This window comes from Hibiscus syriacus, unplaced genomic scaffold (assembly GCF_006381635.1).
Source record: "Hibiscus syriacus cultivar Baekdansim isolate YM2019G1 unplaced genomic scaffold, ASM638163v2 tig00111330_pilon, whole genome shotgun sequence".
NCBI lineage: Eukaryota > Viridiplantae > Streptophyta > Magnoliopsida > Malvales > Malvaceae > Hibiscus > Hibiscus syriacus.
This window is the reverse complement of record NW_024063059.1, coordinates 2,147,041-2,172,530: the sequence shown is the minus strand read 5'-3', so window position 1 is coordinate 2,172,530 and position 25,490 is coordinate 2,147,041. Positions and strand designations below refer to the sequence as shown.

The 25,490-nt window shown below is 34.9% G+C and overlaps 2 protein-coding genes and 1 pseudogene across 2 annotated transcripts; 1 reads left to right on the top strand and 2 right to left on the bottom strand.

Moving 5' to 3' along the window:
• The first annotated feature begins 9,652 nt into the window (after positions 1–9,652).
• LOC120158661 lies at positions 9,653–10,435 on the top strand (annotated as a pseudogene).
• A 345-nt stretch (positions 10,436–10,780) lies between these two features.
• Positions 10,781–11,418, bottom strand: LOC120158689 (ion channel DMI1-like). Its single transcript, XM_039169485.1, has 2 exons — positions 11,116–11,418; positions 10,781–10,999 (listed from the first exon to the last, which is right to left on the bottom strand). Exons 1-2 carry the CDS (start codon positions 11,416–11,418, stop codon positions 10,781–10,783), a joined length of 522 nt encoding a protein of 173 aa, XP_039025416.1.
• A 363-nt stretch (positions 11,419–11,781) lies between these two features.
• Positions 11,782–12,507, bottom strand: LOC120158625 (ion channel POLLUX-like). Its single transcript, XM_039169442.1, has 3 exons — positions 12,402–12,507; positions 12,005–12,199; positions 11,782–11,819 (listed from the first exon to the last, which is right to left on the bottom strand). Exons 1-3 carry the CDS (start codon positions 12,504–12,506, stop codon positions 11,796–11,798), a joined length of 324 nt encoding a protein of 107 aa, XP_039025373.1. The 5' UTR covers position 12,507; the 3' UTR covers positions 11,782–11,795.
• Between the last annotated feature and the right edge of the window lie 12,983 nt (positions 12,508–25,490).

The window sequence follows — 25,490 nt, the reverse complement described above, 5'->3', positions numbered from 1 at the left end:
ATTGTTTAGGGTAAACTGCAGAGAGATGGGGATGATGGTGTGTCAACTTTCGCAAATGCTTAAAACCCTACTCCGCTACATCTCCTTGGATCCGGTACTGTTCTACTTGAACCCAATTCACTGCTTCTCTGTAATCTCAATGGTCTCCAGGGTCCTTAACGAGGCATTATCTTTAGCCTGCATGTGTAAACACAACACCGTCTTTTGCCAACTCTTCACGGCCACATACCGCTCTCGTTTCCACAAGCTCTACCGCCTTCTTGACACTTGCATCGCCAACACCAACCGCCTTCTCATCATCTACGACCCAGGTTTCAACCGCTTCCTCGCCTATGGTTCACCCACTCCTTCGGCCTGGTCGTGCATGGTTACAACAGAACATTGTGGTGGTGAATCACATTTACACCACGGCTTGATGACTCTAATGGAGATTACTACTGAAGCCGAATATAACCATAATCTTAGATGCAAAGCATTCAAGACCAACTCCCCTGGTGGAAAAGCCATCGTTGAACTGCTATTAAAGGTGATAAAAGAGTCAGAGGATTCTACATCTAAAGTTCTGGCCATAAGATCGATTGGTTCCTTGGCAAAAATCTTCCGTGAAAACGATAATCATGAGGTAATTAGTGCTCTGGTATCGCAGCTTGAAAATGGGCATGGGGAAGTGGTAACTGAAGCTTTGGTTGCTTTGATAAAGTTTGCGTGTGACCATAATCATCTATGCAGACAGCATTCCAACAGGATGATTGAGTTGAACGCCGCACAGCTTTTGGTGAAACTGCTGAGTGAAGGAGAAAGGGAATGGGGACTGCAATTTCATGGGTTGCAGCTCATGTGCTTCATTGCCTTCAAAGCTGATTATAGCGCGGCCGTGGAACAGGACAGGGTTGTCACTGCCATTCGACAGTTGTTAACCCAAGGCCGCACCGCTGTTTCGAGGCATCCCAAGTTAAGAGAATTGGCAACCAAGGCCTTAGGTTACTTCACACTGTATTACCAATACTAATGAAAGCATTAGCTAGGTTCAATTATAATATCAATATCCACGGATCGAATTTAGTTCGCTTAACATTTTATTATCTCACTTTGTGTATGATGAGGGCTCTTATAACACAGTCAATGTGTTAAATATTTAAATTCAAGTTGATGTACTAGTAAAATTTCTTTATAAATTGTTAATATTCATGGAGTTAGAAAAACCTATCAGCAGCAGGATTTGAAAGTGAAGTGACAAAACCCCTAACCGAGAAGAGGCAGCGGTATTACTGTCCTTTCTTCTGTCTTTATGCATTTATATGTTTTCACAGTAAAGTCAAACATATTGGTAAAGAAAATAACGCCCAGAAAATCCAAACTAATATGCTGCAATTTGTCAAAATCTGTACACCGGCGTCAATTACCTACCTTCCATCTCACTTACTTCCAACTCATTTACATAAATCAAATTTTAGTGATTTAAGCCCTTAATACTTTTATTTTCATATTCTTTTCTAAGGTCTTTTTCTATTCATCCACATGTTTAATTTTTTTATCTGCCAATAATTTTCACAGCCAACCTAGTTTACTTTTTTAATTTATTCTCACTATCATATGTATAGTACATTTGTATGTATTAAACGTGTATGGGCTTATATATAATTTATTAAAATGTTATATAAAGCTAATTAGTTTTTGTACTTACTGTAAATAATTTAAAAATTATTTTTTTAAAATTTAATTATTATAAAAGTTTTTTTATATAACCATTAAATAAAATTGTCATAATAGAATCAAACTCAAAAGATGAATATATTTTATATAACTTTTTCACTTATCGTTATTTGTTAAGTATTTAATTTTTATAAATTTAAAAAATATGTATATATCAATGTAAGAAAAATTGCAATCATAAAAGTTAAAATGCAAAACATGTGTTTGATATAATGGTAGAAAAGAAGGGGTAGGTTGTGTGTGGATAAGAACACCACCAGACAGGAGTAAAAAAGAAATATATTTATTTGTCTCGCAGTGTGTTGTCTTCTTTCTAACATTTGCACTTCTAGATTTTCATCAATTATTATGTTGGTGGGACAAGTTATTCTACTTGTAGTAGTCTACTAATTATATACTTGTCTTGCTTTTCGCAAGAAAACATAAAATAAAATTAAACATTACTCATTTTTCTCAGGGTTAGTTGCACCATGAGTGTATGACCATTGATGTCCAAATTATAAAATCTTTAAGCTGCATTTTGAATATTCATTTTATTTTTTTAAAACATCAAAATTTATTTTATATTAATTCTTACAGGGTTTTATTACATGACAATTCTTTTAATTTATTTTTTTTTCAATCAAGATGTCAAAATTTAAATTTCTCATTTTGCGTAATACACTTCTCAACTCATTAGATCAAATAATATTTGGTTAACTTTTTCTTATTAAATTAGTTGATGGGTTCTGAATCGGTAATATTTTCTTGTTAATTCTTTGATCTTGTGGATTTATTGTTGTTGATTTGGTTGTGTTAGGCTTATTTTCGTGCATGGTTTTACTCTCTAGAATTAATAGAAAAACGAGCGCATTCTGTAATTTTTTTATTATTTGGTCATGGCTGGAGACATGGGCACGACACGGTTTGACGTCATCACCTTCTAGAAGACTCAGTCAGCGTTTCTAGAAGCACGAATGGATTGGCTGCAGGTTTCTGGAATTCAGATTTGAATTAAACTCAAGTTTTAGGATAATATTTTAAACATTATATTTTATCTTTTGTTTTAAGTATTTTAGTTTAAATAGGTTTTAGTATTTCAATTAGGATTTAGGATATTATTTTAAATATTATTTTATTTTATCTTTGTTTTAGGTATTTTAGTTTAAATAGTTTTAAGCGTTTTAATTAGGATTTAAGATATTATTTTAGGAATTTGAAGGCTATAAATACCCTCTCAGGGTAAGCCTAGAAACACATCTCTCTCAACTGAGAATTAAATCTTCTTTTTCTCTCTAGCTTTCTCACTATTTTTTGCATACTCCTTTATTTTCTTTTAAATTTCGTTTTCAAAATATCTTAAGTATGACTTTGGTCATGCTTAGCTAATTTTCTTTTAAACAGAAGGCTAAAGCGAAGGCTCAATTCCAAACGTGAGAATTGTAAGGCACTTAAATCGCTTTGGATTTTTCTCTTTGTTTTCTGGGCTTATTTTTCAAATCAAAACGATTTTCAACATTGGTCTGGATATTGTTATTGTTAACGTTGGAAGAAAGATTGGCTTATTGAAGCACATTCAACTTCCTGAGAACACACTTAGAAAAATTGTTTGCTAAGAGGAAACAGAGATCGGAATCAGTTATTGTTGAAACAACATAATCTGAGTCGGCATCGATAAATTGTTCTTGTAGTAACCGACGTGAATCTTGAAGTAAAGATCTATTTCGATGATCCGAAGAATTTAAGACAAAGCTGAAGTCTGAGGCTGCTTTTACCATAAGTTTTCTTTATCCCAATTTATTTATTTTATTTGTTTATTTAATTTTTATCTCTTTATACTTCTTTAAATAATTTAAAACCCCCTTTTATCTTTATTACTATTTTTAAATCATTATTTATTATTTTATTATTTTCTTTTTTTATTTTATTTTATTTAATTTTATTTTATTCTATCTTTTTCAATTTCATTTTATTTTATTCTATCTTTTTCAATTTCATTTAGAATTCTATCTTCTTCTAAAATCAAGAAAGAGTTTTACTAAATCAGAAACACCACAGTCCCTGTGAATCGACCCTGCTTCTCTATACTACTTTTCCTTTCTATTTATTAAGAAGCCATAATTATTTTGTTAGCAAAACAATGGTTATCAAGTTGGCGCCGTTGCCGGGGACTAACGGCAAGTACTGATTTATTTTCTAGTTTTTGATTTATGACCAAAAGAAACCCTGGTGAATTAGTAGATCTAGATCTGAAGATTGAAGCACGAGCAAGAAGGATCCACGCACAAACGCTTCGAGAAAAGAGAAAAATACAATAAGAACAAGAGGAAAGTTCAGAAGCAGAATCAAATCCGGAGATAAACTATGAAGCAAACGCATACAACGATCAAATCCCCGATGGCAGAAGAAGAAAAAACGATCCGAGAGCTAGCCACAACTCCTGTCACTCAGACGCCATTATGCATCAATTTTCCTAGTGGCGGGACTCCATTGCAATTAAAGACGGGAGTCATTCATCTTCTTCCCACCTTCCACGGCTTTCCCACTAAAGATCTGCACAAACACTTATTGGAGTTCCATGTGGTTTGCACTAGCATGAAACCAAAGGGAGTTACCGAGGATCAAATTAAATTGAGAGCTTTTCCTTTCTATTTAGTCGACTTGGCTAAAGATTGGTTATTTTATTTACTTCCAAATTCAGTTAATTCATGGGCTGACATGAGTCGAATATTTCTTGACAGGTTCTGCCCAGCGGCTAAAGAAAGCGAGTTACGAATGAGCATTCTTTCCATTCAACAAAAGACCAAAGAAAGTCTTTATGGCTATTGGGAACGATTTAAAAAACTTTACGCACGTTGTCTGCAACACGGATTAAGTGAGCAAACGTTAATCCAATACTTTTATGAAGGCCATTTACCAATGGAGATGAAAATGGTAGATGTCGCCAGTGGAGGAGTATTATTCAACATGACCCCAACAATAGCAAGGGAATTAATTTCAACCATGGCAGCAAACTCTCAACAATTTTCAAGTGAACCCAGCCGGTGGGTTCACGAGATATAAGTACATTTTCCCTTGAAAATAAGTTAGATAAATTAACTGAAGTAGTTAATTCACTTGTTGCAAGAAAATATGGAGCAACAAGAGCATGTGGGATATGCACAAAGCTAGACCATTTGACAGATTGCTGCCCACTGATACAAAAAGGAGGCAATGCAGAAATCAATGTCGTAAGGAACTTTCTAGGTCCCCTACAAAGACAATACAACCCATACATCAATACTTATAATCCAGGATGGTGAGACCATCCAAACTTCAGTTATGCGGAAAATCAAAGGCTAGCTTATCAACCAAGACCTCCTCTTCAACAGCAAACACAAAAGCCATCATTAGAGGAAATCATAGGAAAGTTAGCAATTACACAAGAAAAGTTGGTTATATCCCTGGAAAAACTGGTTGCATCCCAGGAAAAGTTCCAAAGTCGAACCGAGACACATCTTCAAGAGTTGGATAAAAAGTGAGGCGACTAGTTTAAACAATAGGGAAATTAGAATCACAAAGAATACTACCTTCTCAAATCGAGGTAAATCTAAGGGAGAATGTCAGCGCGACCACTCTTCGGAGTGGTACAATAGTGGCGCCACATGTTCCAAAAGATGAAGCAATCTAAAAAGGGAAGAAGACTGTAGATTCAGGATCCCAAAAGAAGAGTGACGAAGTACAAACGGATCCAACGCCATCTCCCTATGACATGCCACCACCTTTTCCATCGAGGTTAGTAAAAAAGAATAAACAAACTGAAGAAAATGAAATACTAGACGTATTTCGGAAGGTCGAAATCAATATACCTCTCCTTGAGGTTATTCGAAAGGTTCCAAGATATGCCTGATTTTTTAAGGACCTTTGTACAAAAAATAGGAAGCTTACCGGGAATGAGAAGGTAAATCTAGGAGAACATGTCTCAGCTGTATTCCAACAAAAGTTACCACCGAAACTGAAAGACCAAGGTATGTTTGCAATACCCTGTAAAATTGGTAAAGTTGGGATAAAATGAGCCATGTGTGATCTTGGCACCTCTATTAATGTAATGTCTCTCTCTATTTACAATATGATTACTAATGAGCCCTTGAAGGATAAAAAAATATCAATTCAGCTTGCTGACAGATCAGTCATTTACCCAGAATGACTCTTGATAAATGTACTGGTGGAGGTAAATGATTTAATATTTCCCTCTGATTTTTATGTAATTGAGATGGAGAATGATCGCACCAAGACTTCTTCCGATATTCTATTGGGGCGTCCTTTTCTAAGTACTGTGCACACAAAGATTGACGTAAGAAGTGGGACTTTAACCATGGAGTTTGATTGTGAGATCTTTAAATTTGATGTATATAAGAAAATTAAACACCCAGACAAAATGGCGAGCATAAATTATGTTGGTATTATTAATCCTTTGGAAAATGAGTTTGCAGAAACTAATTTTTCTTTTGATATATGCAGGGAGTTAGAAGATCATGATAAGGAAATCAGGAAGTTGAAAAAATATTTTTAGATTGTGTCAATCTAAAATTGATTCTTGCTAATTCTAATGTTATGCCTTCTGTTTTACAGGCAACTGAGATAGAACTGAAACAAATGCCGAAAAACTTAAAGAGTGCCTTTTTAGGAGAAAATGCTACTTCACAGGTCATTTCGAATAAACTGTCAAAGCTAAAAAAGATCTGAAGAATAACATATGAGAATGTCAAATTCTACAAGGAGAAAATAAAAGAATTATACAATCATAGAATTTCCCATAAGGAAATTCTTAATGGAAAAAGCCTATGAAGTGGAAGAAGTATTTCTCTTAGAACTTGTAGTCTGAATCAGGCCGTCGAGCTAACGATGTTAAACAAAAACGCTTGATGGGAGGCAACCCATTTCATTTTTCATTTTAATTTTGCTTTATTTTTAGCAAAATTTATTTCATTCCATTTATTTTATTTTATTTTATCATATGCATAATTTTATTTTATTTTTCTCTAAATAGATTTGAATTCCGATCGAATATTTCTTACCTTCACCCGGGATCTTCTCGACATGGTCGTGGCCACGGTCTCCACTAGATTGGGGAGTATTCATTTTCCCTCTCTTTTTTTAAATCGATATACATTTTTGGGACAAAACGGATTTAGTGGGGGAGGCTAGGATAAGCATGTCGTCAAATTTTTCCTCGACTTGTTTGATTGTTTGAAATTGAGTTATTTTGATATTGACGTGTTGGGATTGTTGGTTGCTAGTCTTGAACTTCACTTTATACTATTGCTTCCTTTTGGATTGTGATAATGTTTTGATCGAATTTAATTTGCATGATTGGTGATTGGTATAACTGGTGAATTTTTGTTGAGTATTGATATTTCATGCTTTTGTCGATAGAGATGAACTTGACTGCCTACTCATTTATATATCCACTAGTGAACCACATTTGAATCTATTTCCCTTTCTTTGTTTTATACCTCATAATTAAAACCGAAGCCTTTCTTTTTATTTTCCTCTCTTTTTACACCCTTATCGAGACTTGAGATCTTGTATCACTCTTGTTCCACAAAAAAAAAATTGATGTTTCGAAAAGAAAAAAAAGAACAAATTATTCATTGTTTCCAACAGTATAAAGAAAAATCGATCGTTTCAATTGTCTTTCATCTATTCTTTTTCCTTTTTTTATTGTGCTTCATGTTAATTCATGGATTGTTCTTAATTATTTCAATCTCTTGTTTCTGTATTTTAAACCTTTCTTTTTTGCCTTTTCCCTACCCTAACCTAAGCCCTGTTACACTTTATTTAAAGACCCCTTGATTATTGCATTATGTTCATTTTTCATAGTGGAGACTTGATTGGATTCCAAGCCTATGGTAATATTTTGGTTAGTTTCGGTTTGAGCGATTTCACTTACCCTAAACACTTTGAATAGAAATGTGTGAATCCTTGTGAGGTATTGAGTCATGTTTCATTGAAGTTGGTAATTAATTATGATATCTTGCTTACTTTAAATTTTCTTAGTTATGTCTTTACTTGTTTTTAACTTGAATTCGCCAAATGTCATGGACTTAGTTCGATTGAAAGTTTGGGAAATAAATTGAAATTGGAGATGGTAACTTATGATTTTGATATGTTAATTGATGAATGCTTGAGGACAAACATTGAATAAGTAAGGAGGAATTTGATGGGTGTTCTGAATCGGTAATATTTGCTCGTTAATTCTTTGATCTTATGGATTTATTATTGTTGATTTCGTTGTGTTATGCTTATTTTCATGCTGGGTCTTACTCTCCAGAATTAGTAGTAAAACGAGCGCATTCTGCAATTTTTTTATTATTTAGTCACGGCTTGAGACATAAGCACGATTCTGGGCATGACATGGTTTGACGTTATCACCTTCTAGAAGAACCAGTCAACGTTTCTAGAAGCACGAATGGATTGGTCGCATGTTTCTGCAATTCAGATTAGGATTAAACTCAAGTTTTATGATAATATTTTAAACATTATGTTTTATCTTTTTTTAAGTATTTTAGTTTAAATAGGTTTTAGTATTTCAATTAGGATTTAGGATATTATTTTAAATATTATTTTATTTTATCTTTATTTTAGGTATTTTAGATAAATAGTTTTAAGTGTTTTAATAAGGATTTAAGATATTATTTTAGGAATTATCTTTAGCTTGTATTTAGGAATTTGAAGGCTATAAATACCATCTCAGGGTAAGCCTAGAAACACATCTCTCTCATCTGAGAATTAAATCTTCTTTTTCTCTCTAGCTTTCTCCCTATTTTTCGCATATTCCTTTATTTTCTTTTAAATTTCGTTTTCAAAATATGCTAAGTATGACTTTGGTCATGCTTAGCTAATTTTCTTTTAAGCCGAAGGCTAAAGCGAATGCTCAATTCCAAACGTGAGAATTATAAGGCATTTAAATCGCTTCGGATTTTTCTCTTTGTTTTATGGGCTTATTTTTCAAATCAAAACGATTTTCAACATTGGTTTGGATATTGTTATGGTTAACATTGGAAGAAGGATTGGCTTATTGAATCACATTCAACTTCTTGAGAACACACTTAGCAAAATTGTTTGCTAAGAGGAAACGGAGATCGAAATTAGTTATTATTGAAACAACATAATCCAAGTCGGCAGTGAGGAATTGTTCTTGTAGTAATCGACGTGAATCTTGAAGTAAAGATTTGTTTCGATGATCCGATGAATTTGAGACAAAGATGAAATCTGAGGCTGCTTTTACCATAAGTTTTCTTTATCCTAATTTATTTATTTTATTTGTTTATTTAATTTTTATCTCATTATACTTTTTTTTAAGTTTAAAACTATCTTTTATCTTTATTACTATTTTTAAATCGTTATTTATTATTTTATTATTTTCTTTTTTATTTTATTTTATTCTATCTTTTCAATTTCATCTAGAATTCTATATTCTTCTAAAATCAGGAAAAAATTTTACTAAATCAGAAACACCACAGTCCTTGTGGATCGACCCTGCTTCTCTATACTACTTTTCCTTTCTATTTATTAAGAAGCCGGAATTATTTTGATAGCAAAACGACGGTTATTATTAGTCAACATTTAATATCAATTTTAATTATATATCATGCTTAAGGTGAAAATATATGTACTATATAAATAATTTATGTATTTGAATACACTTGTTTATTAATTTTAAATTATGCATGTGATAAACACGTATATACTTGGCATTTGATCAACTTATTGAAAATTTTCCTACATCTCATATCTAAATTTGCATTTATCACGTCAGCTGATTAGAATATTTTGTTGACATATAGGATTGATTTATAATTTGAGAAATAATTTGAGGACATTTGATAAAATTAAACTTTTTTGTGACACGCTGAGGTTATAAGCCTCTATTAAAGGGGTATTCATAGAATGAGTTTAACCACGTTTCAAGTGATAAGCTATTGAGAGAAGGCGTGGGAGAGAGGTGTTGTTCAAACTCAGAAACAACACTGCCTTTGTTGTGTTTGAACCATGTTTCTTTTGTTTGTATTTTGTAAATCGGTCAGCAGATCTGTTAGGTTTTACGAGCATGTTCTTGGCTTTGTTCTCATCAAACGCCCTTCTTCTTTCAACTTTCAAGGAGCTTGGTATGCTTTCTCTACCATCTTTTAATTACGGATTTAATTTTTATATATTTTTATTCTTAGTTTAATGAGCATGTTCTTGGGGGGTTTTTTTATAAAAAAAATTTGTTCAACTATGGAATGGGGATACATTTGCTGGAATCGGAAAGCGTGGCGCCGACAAAGAAAGAGAAGATAAACCCCAAAGACAACCACCTATATCATTCCAGTGCTCCGACATGAAGCAGGTGATGAGAAAACTGCAAGAGATGGGGATAGAGTACGTGACGGCGGTGGTGGAAGAAGGCGGGGTTCAAGTGGAGCAGTTGATCTTCCATGACCCTGATGGCTACATGGTCGAGATTTGCAACTGCCAAAACCTCCCGGTTCTTCCTCTTTCCACCACCAACGACACAAATTGTTCCGCACTGGCGGCTCTCATGATGGACAATTTGGTCCTCGACTTGTTGGACATTTCAATTTGATGACATGCAATTTTGGAGGAGAAGGTGTTTTTGTACGAGCCATACATGCATTTTTACCTCGTCTTAATTTATCAGCGTTATTAATAAATGTCTTAATTGATTACATATTGGCCAGAGCCGTCTTGTCTTGAACAAACGAGGTACTGTCATTTTCTTATAGTTCGATCAATCAGTGAATGGTGTTCATTGCCGTGTCGTATTGTGTATCAAAATGCAAGAAAACCTAGTGCTCCGATTTAAAAATAATAATAATAATAATAAACCCCTCATTTTCTTGACAACAATATCGGTACCGTAACAGAACATGACTGTCGGGTTAAATCCGCGAATCAAGGTTCCTACCTAACTTTGTGTCATGAATATATCTTTCTCAGTAAAATTCTACTTACAGTTGAAAATGCAAATGAGAATATATAAAGGATTGAGGAAGATCAGTTGGAGCACAATTGCAGAGGAAAGTTACCCTCTCCGTTGCATTCACGAACCTGACGCAATGACAACAAAAACATCGTCAAGAGACCATTTTCTCAATTCCGACTTCCTTGGAGGGTTGATGACTGCATGCTCGGAATTCGCGAGGCGATAGCCGATAACAATTTCTTTTCTTTGGTGACCCCTAATCAATATTTCATAAAAGCATAGCTCTTCCTGGTCAAATAAGTAGAATTCTGCAGGTTTGATACACATCTCATTCCCCTGCAAAAGTAAGGCTCAGCAAATATCAGCTCTCATTTTGAATGCAACACAGTACTTGATCTTCTGCGTAAACATCCCATATCATCAAACACAAAAAAGAGGGGTGCAAGAGTTACCTCCTCTGCAAAAAGCTCCTCAAAAACACGATTTATTTGCTTGTCTTCGGCCACCAGTGCCAGTGCCATACTTACAAGCTCATTTGACAGCACATAGTCACTGATTCTTGAAACTGAAACCAGGTTCCTTGTCCTAGAGTCCAGAATTTCACTAATGATTATTGATTTATCTGAAGCTTGCTGCATTTCACGGATCCAGGAACTGTGAGAAAATCCAGCAGGCCGTAAAGAAGTCGATCTCGTATCTTTGTAGGGGAGACGTTTTGACTGCAATCCACAAAGGAAGCAAATTGTACCGGTCATGGTCAGGAGTAGGGAATCACACATGTAAGCAGCCTAATGCTACCTCAACCGATTGTTTATGCCCCAATAAAGATGATAACCAAAACTCTTGATCACTAATTTCATACTCTTTTAACATTCCCAGCTTTGCGTATTATTCCCTGTTTTGGTAGTCTGGTGGCAAGAAGCTAAAAGATCCCCGTTTGTACATATTTTATTAAAACTAGTTTGTGCTACTCGCATAAAAAGAGGTAAGAAGTCGAGGTTATCAGGGATTTTGGTCAGCTAGTTCATTAGCATCATCCGAAAGACAGCATAAACACTTGCCTGTATGTCTCGAATAAGGAGAAGGGTGGCAAGAGATCTAGAGTCCGAATGCACTACAGAGTCCGAATGCACTACAGAGTCCTCCATTGACTCATCTGCAAGAATTAAAATCTGTCCTTTAGAGTTGGTAATCAGTTGACTCAAGATCGGAGCAAGTGACTAAAACAATAGGCTTAAGAAACAGTAACACTAAATACTGGAGCCAGGTCACATAAATTAAGTACTTGGAGTTATGGCAACTAAAAAAGGGAGAGTCCGGAGAGAGGACATAACAACTTACAGAATCAAAAGTCTCCAAAGGAAGGCTTTCTAAGTGCCTTCTAATGACAGCATTTCCCTCGCGGTGGACAAGTTTAATGTTTTCCAATCCAGAAATATCAAGTCCGCCATCATTCAATTTCGTCTCTCTTTCTTTTTCTGTAACCTCGTTAAACATCCACAGTTCTGAACCTGGTGCGAGAAATGCCTCCAGAACCTGAAAGTTAAACATCGGTTCACATATCAAGAAAGATGCGACTGGATCTTCTAGGAAATAGAAACTCCAATCTCTTAATTTCTTTCATCACCTTTTAAGCTCCATCAGTGCTAAATTCCCTTGGTGTCTTTGTATGCAGATTATATAACAACACGGATATTGGAAAATAATAGTATATAGATCAGAACAATAAGCAAGTTACCATAATCATATCATGAATATCACGCCGCCAGCCACAGAACAATATCCTCTCAGGATATTTTGGAAGTTCAGGTACCTCTGGAAAGCTAACTCCACGTACCTGCATGCGGTATGTCAAACAAGAAAAGACACGTAATTACCACTGTTCTAGACTTCTAATATAAAATTAAAAAATCGAACTTAAGGGGAAGAAATATATTCTCTTGATTAGTAAAGAAAATCAGGATTACTGTTCCCATTCCAAAGTTAACTAAAATCTAAAAAAGAACATAAATAACACAAAAGAATAAAATCTATAAAAAAAATAACATAAAATAAAAATGGGAAATAGAAGACGATCAACAATAAAGTCGGACCCTCTATAGGAAAATTTTAAATGATGCAACGAGGAAATAACACAAAAGAATAAAAGTGGAGAGATTCTATAAATTTGTGAATGTGCAACAATTATTTTGATGAAATGCATGAACTAACCCTCTCTAGGGAAAAAATTAATGATGGAGAGAGGAAACTAAAACAAAAGATTATAACTGGAGAGATTCTACAAAATTATGAATGTGCAACTATTATTTTGATGAAATGTACGAGGACTGAAAAACCATTTTTTTCCTCAGAAAGAAATAGTTTAGCACTCATGCAACAATCTAGAAACGAGAATAGCTTGGTGGTGAATTGTTATGTGAATTAGTATAAAAATGACATAGCAAAGGGCTGAATTAAACAGGTGAGCAAAAGAGAATGTATTGGGTTCTTAGAATGAATACCATACATAACAAGATCGGCGGTCATGCTACTTGAGTCAAAAGCGCCAAAGATGACAGGAAAAAGACCAAATATAATGCAAACTGAGGTGCTGAGAAAATTAATTTGGCAAAAAAATAAATAAAATTGATAAGAATTAATTTGAAAAAAAAAAACTGGAAAATAGTTTCATCATTTAGTCCAACCAAGATGTGTGACCAAACTAAAATGGGCACGTTATTTACAGATAGCAATATTTGAATAATTTCATTGGTAATTACTGAACATACTTCAACAATTACTCAATTTTATTTATTTTTTTTTTTGTCAAATTAATTTTCTCAGCACCTCTATTCCCTTTTTCTCAACCCTTTCTTTTCCTCTCGACCCAAACTCCAAAACAACCACAACTTCCGCAAAAACGGCATCTGTCACCTCCCATCGGCCACCACCAGCGGTGGCCATCGAACCTAAACCCAACCTAGGACCAAGCGAAACTACCCCTTTTCCTCATCTAAACCCCAACCGAGCGCTAAAAACCAAAACCCCCAAGACGAACCCGACTGATGAAGCTTTGATTCTCTAACTCGCGAAGGCCACGACTCCAGTGAGGACCCAAACAAAATAAGGTAAACTCACTGACCTCCCTTTTTACTCTATTTTTTTGTTTAAAAAAAACCTTAGAAAATAAGATGGAAAAGAAACCTTGGAAACTGCTCTTGTCGTGTTATTGCTTTTGTTTTTTCGAATAGGAGAAGATCCCCTGTTACAATGCTTTTCTTTGAGAGAGAAAAATGGGAGCCCTTACAAAGTTTGTTTTTTGGGGTTTTATTTCCCTCTGGTACAGTCGAAAGAAAAAAATCTCTAATTTTCTTTTCTTTTGTGTATTCTGCATGTGATTGCTGATGAGGAATTCGAGGGCCACTGTGGAGGCTGTCTTGGCAAAGGGAGCTGGGCTGGGACCATAGTGCGTGGTCGAAGGAACCACAAGAGCTGTTGGGGAAGCTCGGGACCATCGCTCGATGCTTCGCGTGGATGGGGGACCATTCTGTGTGTCTTCGGGTGAAAGGGACCACACGAATGTTGCTGCTGATGTGGTGGCATGGTGGAGGGGATGCCACGAGATGATGGGGCTTCTCACGTGGGATCTTAGCTGTTGGAATATGAGAAGCCTCCAAAACAAGGCGATGGCTAAAGCTAGGGTTACCAAAAATTTGTGATTGTGTTGTTGAGCTTCGGGTTCGTAATGTATGGGTCATTGTAATGGGTTAGAATTTAGGTCTAACCTGCAAAAAGGAGATAAAAGATCACGTGTGCCAAAAAAATAAATAAGAAAAAGTCCCCAACATCAATGTACTTCATGTAATTTGAAGGTGCAACTTAAAGAGAGAGTAACCAGTGCGATGCCAGGTTGCAGAGCACATTGTATCATCAAGCGGCCAATTACATCATGTGCGGATAACTTCCTGAACATTGAGGTGTAAGCATGCAATGTAACTAAGAAAATCTTATCATGGATGCAAGATATATTATTGACAAGAATACCACATTGTTAATTGGTGTAACATAGCTTTTATAACATCTGCTTTTAGGGATAATATTTGGAAAATAAGTTAAGAATGAGAAAAGGAAAAAGACGATATAGGCTCCAAATAGGAAGAAAAAAAAATCCATTAGTTAGAGTTAATTATCAATGAGAAACCCATAAAACTAATTTGTTGTCATGCCAGCCCACCAAAGTGGCTCAAGCAAGTATGAATATCCTCCAACTCCCGTGTAAGAACCAGAAAAACTAATGTCATTTTGACTCATCATGCATAAGAACAATAAAAACTCCTCAAAAATTATATTGATAACGAAATGGTGAAGAATCACTAAATTATATTGATAACAAAGACATTCAAACGTTCTTTAAATAATTGAGATAAAACAAAAATTATAAAATACATAACTAATTGCAAATGCAGCAGAAAATTTTATGCAATAAACACAGAATTATAGTGAATAGAAAAAACTCTGTCCAATAGCAACAAAACACACATGCAATACCAAAGATCATCTGGAATTTTAAAAATAAAAAACATATCATTTTCGTCTATTTCATTCAATAAAGATATATTGTATCTTTCTGTCCCACATTATGCAAAACTTCAGCATACAGAAACTTGGACAGATTGAGGAATTTCGTAAACAATTCATAACGAATAAGTTAGAAGATACATACAATCAAAGATCACACTGAAACCCACGATCAAAAGGATGCATATGAAAAGGCCAGTGCAATTTGATAGACAGAAATGAATAATTTTATGAAGAAAAAGAAAAACATGAAGACTAATTTACTAAATACAAGCTTACATGCTAAACTGACAAGAGTTCAAATCGATTAATTCCCGCATTGATGAATTAAATTCAAAGGTCAAATAAATATTCATCACTAACACTTCACTCAAATTCGTTTTCTAAATTGCGAAAACAATTATTCACAGAATCCCACAACACTTCAAGTTATTTAAAAACCTAATTGCAAATTTCCAATTAAAGAAGAAAAATCGAAATCCGAAATCAAATCATCAAAAAAGAAGTAAATTTTTGATAAATTACAGTACCTACCCTGACGCCAGAAGCACCGACTTTTTTCTAAACGATTAAACTTGCCCCAATAAATAAACTTGAAGAAATAGCCAAAATCAAACCCTTAACATTATCCGATGACATTCCCTCGCTCCATCTTCGCACAGCCGACATACCCGAACCCTACACTTGAAAAAAAATCCTAATTCTTGGGGGGAAATAACTCTATTCTACGTCGTCACAACTCGGAAACGATTTTCGCTTTGATCTGAACTCGAACGGAGTCTGAAAAAACGAGTTTATGGATCTGAAAAAGGAAAAAATTCCAGTTTTACCCAAACTTGGGAGTTCTGGTGAGTTGGGTAAGCAATGAGTGACTCGGCAATCACAAAATAGTTGTTTGCCTGTGATTGTATTTGTTGGAGATAGCTTTCTTGGATTACAGCCTCATATTTTGTTCTTTTATTTGCAATATTGGAGCAAATCCGATCCTTTCCCTTTTTATTGTTTTCTTAATGATTATTTCATATGTGAGATTTTTAGGGTTTTTTTTTTTTTGGGGGGGGGGGGTTCAGAATTGGGTCAATCTGTGCGCATGGCTACCACACATGTTGAGGGTTAAAACTTGTAGAGAGTAGAAGTAGGTTGTTAATGCCATAGGTTCACGTGAATTTTAAATCTTTTACCAGTTATTATGAATTTACAGCAACAGCTTGCTACACTTGACATAATGGCATCTTATTGTCAAAATCTCAGAGGGTCTCCTATAAAACCTTGAGAAATAATTCGAGTGTAGAAAGGGAACTCTGCCCCATTCGAGATGAATTAGTATCGCTCAATTCTTTGCGGATTGGCACGTTGATCCCTAAGATCATAGATTATGAAATCCCTTACTAATTCAGTATATTTACAAATTAAAACAAATCCTACAACCATACTCATTAGTAGGCTTCTTGGCTATATTACAATAAAACAGGCCAGGAGGCCTCTTCGGGGTGGTAAAATATTGAATAAGCCAACACAAATGTTTTTTGAGCAATAACATCACCAAATATTTTGACTATTGTCTCCACTCGGACATGATACATAAGAGCTCCAGCTTATCACATATTTTGACTATTGTCTCCACTCGGACATGATACATAAGAGCTCCAGCTTAACTAAAAAGAATAAAATATATTTCTTTACTAAACCAATAAATTAGATGGACATCCAAAAAAAAAAAGTTTTCTAAAGGTGACTTGCTGCTGGAAGACTGAAATAGCAGGTGCAAGGAAATTCAAAGCTCTTAATAAACACTCGACAACTTTCCTTTGCAAGGCTCTTTACTTAAGAAATTTACTTTCCTTTAAATAAACTGAAAGCGTCTGTCAACTGATCATGCCTAGCAGATGTCAGCTTTGCTTGCAATGGCGATGGAAGACTTCAGATCAGAACAAAAATATGGACAATTAAGCTGAGGAATTCGGTAGAATTAGGGAAATAATCCAAGCGGGCCGATTATTTAGCCCAATAGGACAACTTGGATTTTATTTTAGGATCTACGGCAAATGCTACAGTATACATGAAACTTGTCACGCCGGCATGACGAGTTCCATGAGATATATTTTTTTAATGGGCCGTGTCACGTGGGTCTCACAACTCGAATATATTTAATATATTGTACGGGACTAGTCAAAAAATAATTTTTTTTAAAATGTTAAAAACATTGCTTAGAAAATTATTTTAATACTAATAGAACTCGTCACATTGGGGTGACGAGTTCTAACGGGTATAAATTTGAATTTTTTGATTGTTGGGGTGACCGTTGTTGAACGGGCAATTTTTTTTAAAATTCAATAGAACTCGTCACGTCGTGTGACGAGTTACAACGGCTAAAAATTTTTCATATCTTAAAATAGTGTACATCATCTTCAATCTCTTACACAACACACTCCTTTCATCTATCCAAATACATTTCAAACAATGAGCAACAAATTCTTCACAATTGTCCATTATAATGAAGAAATTCTACAAATTGATGTTGGTGTTGTGTTTAAGTCACATAGGCCCATCAATAATTATATTCCCTGTAGATGTATCTCATCGCCAAATGAAGTAAAAAATTGAAAGAAAACTTAGAGCTTCTGTTTCATGTTTAAGTTATCGGCACTTGATCTCCTCAAATCCAATCATATATGGAAAAGCCCAGCTTGATAATAATGACGATGTCGCTGTTATGGTTGGACTTCATCAATCATCAAATAGTAATATGGTGGAGATGTACGTCGAAACCACGATTGCAACTGATATTCCGACCTCATCAGTACCAGCTCGAAGAACATAAGAAGCATGACCCTCTTAACCAGATGCAAGTGATGGTGATTGTAACCTTGTTGGACGGTTCGGTGAAAGCCTTGTTGAATTTAGAGTGGATGATGAAGATATTGTTCTGTTGCTAGACGATGACGAAACACCATTAGTTGATGAGTCCAATGTTTTTTAGGTTGTTTTAGAGGGATAAGATTTGGATGTTGGGGTTGATGTATGGGAGGCAGTTCTTTCACGATGTTAAGGATTACAGAATGCTCCAAATGTTTGGGCAAAAACAGACCCTCAACCTGAAATGCCTCACCATGATTTACCTTGGTATCATCATCCAGTTGCAATGCATGACATTAACTATGATGCTATGCGAAATCCTAAAATATATTATATGTCAGAGTTATGTGCTGCCCACTTGTAACATCCTCAATGCCAGGTTAGAGACTAAATTGAAAAACTTCAAAATTTATTGGCTGAAGTAGATAAATTGAATAGTTCAGGTGTCGAGACGTTTATTGCCCGGTGACGAAAAAACAAATAGTACACCTAAGTGTAACTGTCTCGAAAAAAGTAAGTGTTTTTCTTCCTTGAATCAGATAAAACACTAATTTGAAGAGTCGCCACCAATCATTTATTTAGGTGTGATTGGTCACCAAATATTATGTTATTTTAATAAAATTCTTAAGTAATATTAAAATAACACAACAGGGTCTGCTTACCAGAGAATGAGTTCGGGAATCGGTTACGTATGGAGAAGGATTAGTGATCTGAACTAATTCAGCATCATGTTTACAATGGTTATTCTAACCTTTCAAGGGAAGAAACTTTCTAACTTTATACATAAAGATGCTTATTTCATATGTTATAATATAGTTATTTTCATATATATATATATATATATATAGTTATTATGATAATAACTTATTCATTAATATATTAGATATAAGTTATTATTATATACTATAGTTCACATTCTTATATTATACACATTATAATACTTAATTTATTTCCTTATGTTATGTATGTAGGCATATTCGGCCAACACTTGTGAGTTGCATTGGAGCTAAATGGAGCATGTAACAGCAAGGAAACTCACATAGGGATGTTAAGGAGAGCATAAGGAACCATTTGTGAAAAGTTATCCGGAGGCCCGTGAGCTCATAGTTGGATTGAGCTGAAGATTTGAACTACAAGATGACCTCATTTCAGCTGGGGAGCTACACCATCATCATCACCACTTAGGACACTTTAAATATGTCCTAAGTCAAAATTTGTGAAATCGTACATTTTCGCGAATAGTTGCCACTTCAAGAGGTACCTTTTCATAAAGAGCTGCCATAATGTTCAACATGCTACAACTCACATATGGCCAGCTCACCTCCAGCTCATGCACACCCGAAGTAGCTCAAACATGAAGGGTTACCTTTTTCAAACATTGTGACCTTTCATGAATGATACTGCCCATGAAGATGCCTTTCCATCTAAGAGCACGATGGTGAAGAGATTGCAACCATTGGAGGCTTAAATCACCAAGGGACATGAGATAGAGCTCCATGCCTATTCGACCACACCACATGCCTTGCACATGAGAGCTTTGACGCCAAGAATAAGGAGGCACATCACCATTCGGCCAAGGAGAGGAAATTGGCGCCAAGATGAACAAGCATGCACCATTCGGCCAAGGGAGATGTTTCCCCACCCTTTGGCCAAAACATTAAGCCCCTTAATGAAGGGTTAGCCAAACCAACACCAAGCCAAGGGACTTCTCCTTTCATCTTGAATCATTAGGTACTTCCATAGAGACATGTACCTAGCCGAATCACTATGTAACCATTCGGCCAAGCCCTCTCATTCCCTATAAATTGAGAGGTTTTCCTTCATTTGTACTCATCTCATCTCATATATAAAACATACTATTGTGAGTTAATTTCTCTTCAAAGTTTTTTGTGAACTTTATCGATTAAGCAAGTATAACTCATATAATTATGGCGTCATTCCTTCCATTTTGATTCCTAAATTCTTATATTGATATCTAGTGGGTTGAAGACACTTCTACCACCCCTCAAGCAAGTTTCTGAAGATCGGGATTGTGCTTCCTAGCATTGTTTCCACTTTGGCGTGCTTGAGATACAACAACAACACCATCTCCATTTCATCATCAACACCATCAACTTCATCCATCAAGACCATCAATTTCGCAGCCATCTCTATCCCTATTCTTTCTTTTCATCATTTATCTTATTATTCCATTTATTATTCCAATATTAATCATATTTCTTTCTTATCTTTATTGCAGCCCAAGCTTATAATTCAAGGACATCAGTACTTGTCAATCCTAGATCGGGACATAATAAGGCTATCTACTCTCTTCCACCAAAGCGTGTAGATTAGCCTACATCAAGTGGTATCAAAGCATAGTTGGATTGACAACAAAAGTGTCATTGGTGTGCAAAGCAAAAGAAAAAGACTCCTACATCAAATTTGGAGTACAAAAAGAAAAAAGAAAAAGAAGAAAAGAAAAAGAAGCAATTAAAAAAAAGCAAGCCAAGGAAAGTGCTCTACCATTGCTTGTACATCAAAGAGGCCTATATGCACTAAGAGAATATAATCTTATTGTTTCTTGAGAAAGGTTGCAGTAAGTGTTATTTCTTGAATTGTAAACCATCTCTTCCTTTCTATCATTTCATTTTCCTTGTCTTCAACCATTTCCTTCGTTTAATACCTTAAATCTTTTCTTCTACCTTTTCATTTCTTCTATTCCTTTCTACCATAACCTTATTTACAGCCGACACACACAAGGAAAAAATTAACTTGTTCTAATCTTGAGTAAGTTCTTCAAAGGACTTAGCAAGAGAAATTGAGTGGAAAAAGGCAAATTGAGAGAGTGAGATCAGAAGGGGAATTGTTAAAAGCCAAAATTATATTCCCAATAGTAAACATGAGTGTTGTGTGGAGTGATCTTATCATTTCTTTGGAGTGAACTTGAGAGGCTTTGGGAGTGTGTTGGTAAGGTTTACTTTTGTTTTATTTATTTACTAACATGTCTCAAATTCCTAAAGGAAATACATGTCAACCAAACTTGCAAATGTAAGTATTCATTGGAGAAATGATGAGAATGTTTCGGACAGAATTTGATGCTCTTCATGATAAACTAGACCAAAGACAAGATCAACCCCACGCTTGGAATAATGATACTCCTTGGAGGCAACAACCTCTTCCAGAAAATGATGTCCTAGACCAATATGATGATGAAAAACCAGCATTCATACAAGGACCTAGGCATGCCAATGTTGAAGATAATATGAGCAACATCAAAATCAAAATTCCTCAATTCTAAGGAAAAACTTATCCTGAAGCCTATCTTGAATGGGAAAGCAAGGTGGAACATGTTTTTAGTTGCCACAACTATTTCGAACGCAAGAAAGTGAGATTGGTAGCCATGGAGTTTGTTGATTATGCTTTGATATGGTGGGATCAACTATTATTACCAGAAGGAGGAATGGAGAAAGACCAATCTCAACATAGCTTGAAATGAAAGGTATCATGCGTAAACGTTTCATTCCTTCTCATTATCACCTGGACATGTTTTAGAAATTGCAGAACCTTAAACAAGGCCAAGGAAGTGTGGAGGATTACTATAAGGAGATGGAAGTGGCAATGATCCGAGTCAATATTGAGGAGGATCGTGAAGCAACCATGGCTAGATTTCTTGCCGGACTCAATTCCAAAATTGCCAACACACTGGAGTTGTACCATTATATAGAGATTGATGAAATGGTGCAAATGGCTATGAAAATAGAGAGGCAATTAAGGAGAAGATCTATATCTCGTATTACCATGCCTACACCTTCAAGATGGAGTCCTAACAATTTGAAGAAGTCTACTCCTACTCCTACCAAGGAAAAGGCCGAATCATCAAGTGCTCCCCAACTCAACAAGGATAGTCGAGGAAAAGAGACCCCTGAACGATCAAGAAGAAGCACCACCAACAGAAGTTGAGGAAGAAGCCGAAATTGGTGCTCCCGTGTAAACATACACAAAGTCATATTTAAATCTGATCCGGATCGGATAAAAACCGATCCGATTTTTTCACCTAGCCAAAAAATTGGTTTATAAAAAAAACGGTTCGGATCCTAACCGGTTTGGAGGGCCGGACGGTGTAACCGGTTTCGGTTTGAAAAAAAAAAAGTTTTTAAAAAAACCAGAAATAAAAAAAACCGATTTTAATATTATTAAAATTACATCATCATCAATTGCAACAAAGTTTACGATAATTGAAATACTTAAAAACTTCCAAGTTCAAGTGTGTTCGATCACTCTCACGACTTCAAGGTTTCCCCCGACAGAAGTTTCAGCCGTGTTACTTGTAGCCATGATGAACAAAAAATTACAAAAATAAAATTTGAGAGATATTTAGGTGTTGTGTAATAAGATTTGAGAAAGTTGTAATCAACAAAATACATCCCTAACATATTTATACATGTTTAGGGTGGTAAAATGGTAATTTTTTTAGAAAAAAAGGGTCACAAAATGGTCACAAAAACCCCCCAACGGTTATATTAACGGCTAATTTTTTAAATCCATACCGGTTTTTTCGGATAAAAAATCGGTTTTTTAACCGGTTTTTTTCAAACGGATTTTTAATTCAGTAAAAAAACCGGTCGTCCAATTTGTTCCCAAACCGGTTATATTATCCGGTTTTAAAATATTCGATCCGGTTTAAAAAAACCGGTTTTTCCCAAATCCAGTTTCGGATATTTTTTGCACAAAATCGGATATTCGGATTTTTTGTGCACCTCTACTTCCGTGGAAGGCGAAGCCCTAGTGGTTAAAAGAAGTCTGAGTGCTCAAGTAGTAGAGGACATTGTACAACGGGAAAACATCTTTCATACCCGATGCCATGTGAATGAAAAGGTGTGTTTCATGATCATAGACGGAGGGAGTTGTACCAATATGGCACGTACCATCATGGTGGAGAATTTGGGCTTGAAAACGTTGAAGCATCCAAATCCCTACAAACTATAATGGCTTGATGAATGAGGAGAACTTAATGTCAACAAACAGGTGATGGTTCCTTTTTCAATTGGAAAGTACAAGGACGAGGTTATGTGCGATGTTGTTCCTATGCATGCTATCCATTTACTCCATGCAAGACCATGGCAATATGATAGAATGACCATCCATGATTGTTTTACCAATCAATATTCGTTCAACCATAGAGAGAAGAAGATTATCTTAACACCATTGACGCTTAAACAAGTTCAAATTGATCAAATCAAGATGAAACAAAGTGTTGAGGCCATGACGAAAAGAAAATCGAAGTCAAACCAGGAGGAAACTAGTCCAAAAACAAGTGCTTATACATCTAAGTGTTTGTTACAAAGATGTTTATTGACGAGACGCAAGGTCGATGAAGATTTTTCTAGCCTTGAAAATGCATAAATTTCCTTTGATTTGTAGGATAATCCAAGCGACACAATTCATCAATTTGGGGAACTAAAGGATGTGACATTTCGAGGGCCAAGAGGTACGAATAATGACAAGCAAAGGGAGGCGATTCTTCATCCAATGGACGTGACTTATGAAGACTATAAGGACATCACCATTCCAAGAGTCATCACCTTTCATGAATCAACGCATACATCTATGGAAGGACAAAGGGACATGATTTTTGGAATGCAAAAGGGCACAAACGTTCAAAGCAAAATGTCTTCAATAGACATGAACTTCGAACATACATTTAACAGGAAGTATTTCTTAACTTTAATTATGTTTGATCACAATTTTACTTATGAAAGTTTTCTTTCTTTTCAGATCAAGAACTTCCAAAGCATTCTTTCAAAGGATATGAACCTTTTTCATAAAGGTACTTATTGAATGGAAGGACACTAGGAAAATAAGACCTTTCAATTTGAGGACAAATCGATTAAAAGAAAGGGAGGATAATGTGAACCAATTCAACATCATGTTTACAATGGCTATTCCAACCTTTCAAGGGAAGAAACTTTCTAACTTTATACATAAATATGCTTATTTCATATGTTATAATATAGTTATTTCCATATATATATATATATATTATATCTATAGTTATTATGATAATAACTTATTCATTAATATATGAGATATAAGTTATTATTATATATTATAGTTCACATTCTTATATTATATACATTATATAAGTTTAAATACTTAATTTATTTCCTTATATTATGTATGTAGGCATATTCAGCCAACACTTGGGTGTTGTATTGGAGCTAAATGGAGCATGTAACAACAAGGAAACTCACATAGGGACGTTTAGGAGAGCATAAGGAACCATTGGTGAAACGTTATCCGGAGGCCCGTGAGCTCATAGCAGGATTGAGCTGAAGATTTGAGCTACAAGATAACCTCATTTCAGATGGGGAGCTACACCATTATCATCACCACTTAGGACACTTCAAATATGTCCTAAGTTAAAATTTGTGAAATCGTACCTTTTCGTGAATAATTACAACTTCAAGAGGTACCTTTTGACAAATAGCTGCCATAATGTTCACCATGCAAGTATAATTTCTCTTCTCGTATATAAAGCATAATGTTGAAGACACTTCTACCACCCCTCAAGCAAGTTTGTGAAGATCGGGATTGTGCTTCCTAGCATTGTTTCCTTTTTGGTGTGCTTGAGATACAACAACAACACCATCTCCATTTCATCATCAACACACCATCAACTTCATCCATCAAGACCATCAATTTCGCAACCATCTCTATCTATATTCTTTCTTTTCATCATTTATCTTATTATTCCATTTATTATTCCAATATTAATCATATTTCTTTCTTATCTTTATTGCAGCCCAAGCTTATAATTCAATGACATCAGTACTTATCAATCCTAGATCGGGACACAATAAGGTTATCTACTCTCTTCCACCAAAGCGTGTAGATCAGCCTACATCAATTAGCACCCCCATAACGCCCAAAATTAATATCGGTGTTTATTAATTAATTTGTCTTTGCAATAAATTATAAATTTATATTTAATTTAATTACTAAATTATACAAATAAAATTATTTAAAATTACTAATGCAAATACTTAATATGTTAAGTATTATAAGTTTAAATAATCCTATAATTATTTAAAATATTAATGTTTAAGGAATAGATTATAAAATAATAAAAATTGTAGCCTTAATTCGAAACATTACAAAATATAGATATTATTAATAGGGATCAAAATATAAACTATTAAAATATGAGGGACTAAACATGGTATTTGCCATAAAATATATATATTTATATATAGCAGTGACCAAAAACATAATAAAATAAAATGTAAAAAATAAATTAAGATGCACAAAATCATGCTTTCAATGACCAAATTAGAAGATTACAAAGTTACAGGGACCACGGGTATAATTTATCCATATTTATATTTACACATCCAATCCCTCCCCAAAACAACATCATTCGGGGAAGGTATTG

Excerpts from the sequence above, each read along its gene's own strand:
- LOC120158689 (XM_039169485.1), bottom strand. The coding sequence starts at position 11,418 with ATGACCGGTACAATTTGCTTCCTTTGTGGATTGCAGTCAAAACGTCTC. Across the intron at positions 11,000-11,115 it reads AGGAGCTTTTTGCAGAGGAG|GGGAATGAGATGTGTATCAA; the intron begins GTAACTCTTGCA and ends TTACTTTTGCAG.
- LOC120158625 (XM_039169442.1), bottom strand. The coding sequence starts at position 12,506 with ATGCAGGTACGTGGAGTTAGCTTTCCAGAGGTACCTGAACTTCCAAAA. Across the intron at positions 12,200-12,401 it reads ATATTCATGATATGATTATG|GTTCTGGAGGCATTTCTCGC; the intron begins GTAACTTGCTTA and ends TTTAACTTTCAG. Across the intron at positions 11,820-12,004 it reads CTTTGGAGACTTTTGATTCT|ATGAGTCAATGGAGGACTCT; the intron begins GTAAGTTGTTAT and ends TAATTCTTGCAG.